Raw genomic sequence first — 2,418 nt, 5'->3', positions numbered from 1 at the left:
CCCTCAGCTCTTCAGCTCAAGGCGAGCGCTCTACCACTTGAGCTACAGCGCCACTTCCGGTTTTCTGGTGGTTTCTTGGAGATAGGAGTCTCACGGTCTCTCCAGCCCGGGCTGGCTTTGAACCGCGATCCTCAGATCTCAGCCTCCTGAGTAGCTAGGATTACAGGCGTGAGCCACCAGCGCCCGGCATGGAAGTAATTTTCTTAAAAAACATGCATTAAAAAAAAAAAAGATGGCAGTCACAATCACTGTTAAAAGCCTAATAATAGGATAGCTAGTATAAGAAGAATGATGTAGTCTCACCTTCTTCCCATTCCTAGAGTTAGCTGTCTGTACTGGTTCCACTCCCAAACAGTTCAATTCTGCCTTATTATTCTTTTTACATCTCTGCCACTTCTGTTTTCTGCGCTCCTCCATATACTACAATAGAAAAGTATCAGTTACCCTAGAGAAGAGAAGCCACTGGACTAGTTATTAAGGTACTAAAGTCTTCTGAAAAAAAAAATGCTTATTGTATAAAGACTAGTCCTAATGGAAAATAGTGATTAAGTAGTTCTCCTGAAAAAATTAGGTGGCTTATGTAATAGTTTAATAGTATATATTTTCCTAGCATTTAATAATGCTTTAGGATTATTTTATTTCATCCTCACAATAATTGTGTGAGTTAGGAAGGTTGGGTATTATTACCCTTATTTTGCAGAGGCAGGGCATGCTTTTTCTACCTTATATAGCTTAAATACCTCAGATAGCTTAAATACCAAGAGAAAGATTTTAAATCTGGCTGGATGGAACTGCCACTCACCGCTAGAAATCGGGGATCGACAGCAAACTCTGGATGACCCTGTAACCACATCTCCAGTTCAGCCCGGCGAGGGGCATCCTCACCCACCAGCAAAGTACCATCCACCTTATTGATGACGGGGATCCGGGTCTCCAGGTCCACATCAAGGTGATTAGGCTCTTCCATGCACTCCACCTCCAGCTGCAAACCCAGAATCCACCCCCATGAGCATATACTCTTCTTTGGGGCAAGGAGGGAGGGGGAACAGAGCCAATGGTATAATGAGCCATGAGATAATTCAGTCCCCTGATCCCAACTGTCTTCACCAATTACTAGGGATAAAACGATCTTATCTAAATCATAAGGTTAGAGTTTCTCTACCACTTACCTCTATTAGCTTCTTTCTGTTCCCCTTCTTCTTATGAAACAGTGGATGGCCATCTCCCATTACGCCATTAGCCATCAGTTTGTGCTTCTGGAATGTTAACTTTAATCCTTCCTCCTAGGAACAAAACCCATCCACCCAAAGACATCACAAGGAATGTTTTTTAAAGTAAAGGTTAAGCTTTCCAATGGCTCAATAATGGTAAGCAGGAAAGCTATCTGATTAAGGTAGATATCAGATATACAGTTAAGGATTTGATTTCTTTCTTGATCTAGTATCCCTCAGGCAGATCTATAAAGAGTTCATCAGAATACCCAATATAGTTTTAAAACTCCAGAACCACTACTTCATATTAGCATGACAATTCATCACAAGGGCAAAATCCTGTTACTTCTACCACATACTCACTTAGAAAACTTTTCTTCCTTTGATTACTAAATGACCAGTTGGTAAAGTTAAAAAGTGAAAAGAAAAATTAAGATTTCCTTCTATAAAACAAAAAGCAATTTAATTTCAGTATCAAAGATTTCTGGTTTTTGTTTTGTTTTTAGGCTAGGTCTCATGTAGCCTTGAATTTACAATCCTTCTGGCTTCAGCTTTCCAAGGACTGAGATTATAAGTACAGTACAACCATACCTAGCTATCATTCCTTTCTCATTTTAACTTAATAAGGCTCATAATATCCAGGTGTCATTTGAGCAACTTTTCAATAAAGTTCAGGTCTAAAAATCAGTCTTCCAAAAGCCTGTGTCAAATTAATTTCCCTCAAAGCTATGATTCCCTTTACTCTAGTTCATAGAGATCCCCTCTCTTACTTAAAAGACTTCCTAAATAAATCTCTCTGAGGGCTGGGAAGGTGGCTCAGTGGTAGAGCGCTTGCCTTGCATGCCTGAGGCCCTGGGTTCGATTCCTTAGCACCACATAAGCAAAAAGAAAAAAGCCAGAAGTGGCCCTGTGGCTCAAGTGGTAGAGCACTAGCCTTGAGCTGAAGCGCTGAGGGACAGCACCCAGGCCCAGAGTTCAGGCCCCATGACCAGACCCTCCCCCCCCCCAAAAAAAAATCCCAATGGATTCAGTCAATGCTATAGTTATGCTATCTCTTAGCAAAAGCAACTTCACAGAAATTTAAGTGAAGTAAACATCAATGCTTACCCTTCTACTATGTCAGAGAAATTATCTAACACTCGATGTTCTGCGGCAATGGCTTTGTCATCTGGCCGGCCAGCCTTTTCCAGGAAGCACAAGGCTGGAT

At 41.3% G+C, this 2,418-nt stretch overlaps 1 protein-coding gene across 1 annotated transcript; it reads right to left on the bottom strand.

Moving 5' to 3' along the window:
• Positions 1 to 243: 243 nt before the first annotated feature.
• LOC106002089 (chromodomain-helicase-DNA-binding protein 8-like) lies at positions 244 to 1,966 on the bottom strand (the record flags this gene model as incomplete). Its single annotated transcript, XM_013037015.1, has 3 exons — positions 1,170 to 1,966; positions 803 to 982; positions 244 to 420 (listed from the first exon to the last, which is right to left on the bottom strand). Coding segments are annotated over exons 1-3 (432 nt in total), but the record flags the coding sequence as incomplete, so codon positions are not given.
• Between the last annotated feature and the right edge of the window lie 452 nt (positions 1,967 to 2,418).

The sequence above is a fragment of the Dipodomys ordii genome, unplaced genomic scaffold (genome assembly GCF_000151885.1).
Source record: "Dipodomys ordii isolate 6190 unplaced genomic scaffold, Dord_2.0 Scaffold3047, whole genome shotgun sequence".
In the NCBI taxonomy this organism is placed as follows: Eukaryota; Metazoa; Chordata; class Mammalia; order Rodentia; family Heteromyidae; genus Dipodomys; species Dipodomys ordii.
Note: the sequence above shows the minus strand (reverse complement) of the source record. Positions and strands in the feature narration are given on the sequence as shown.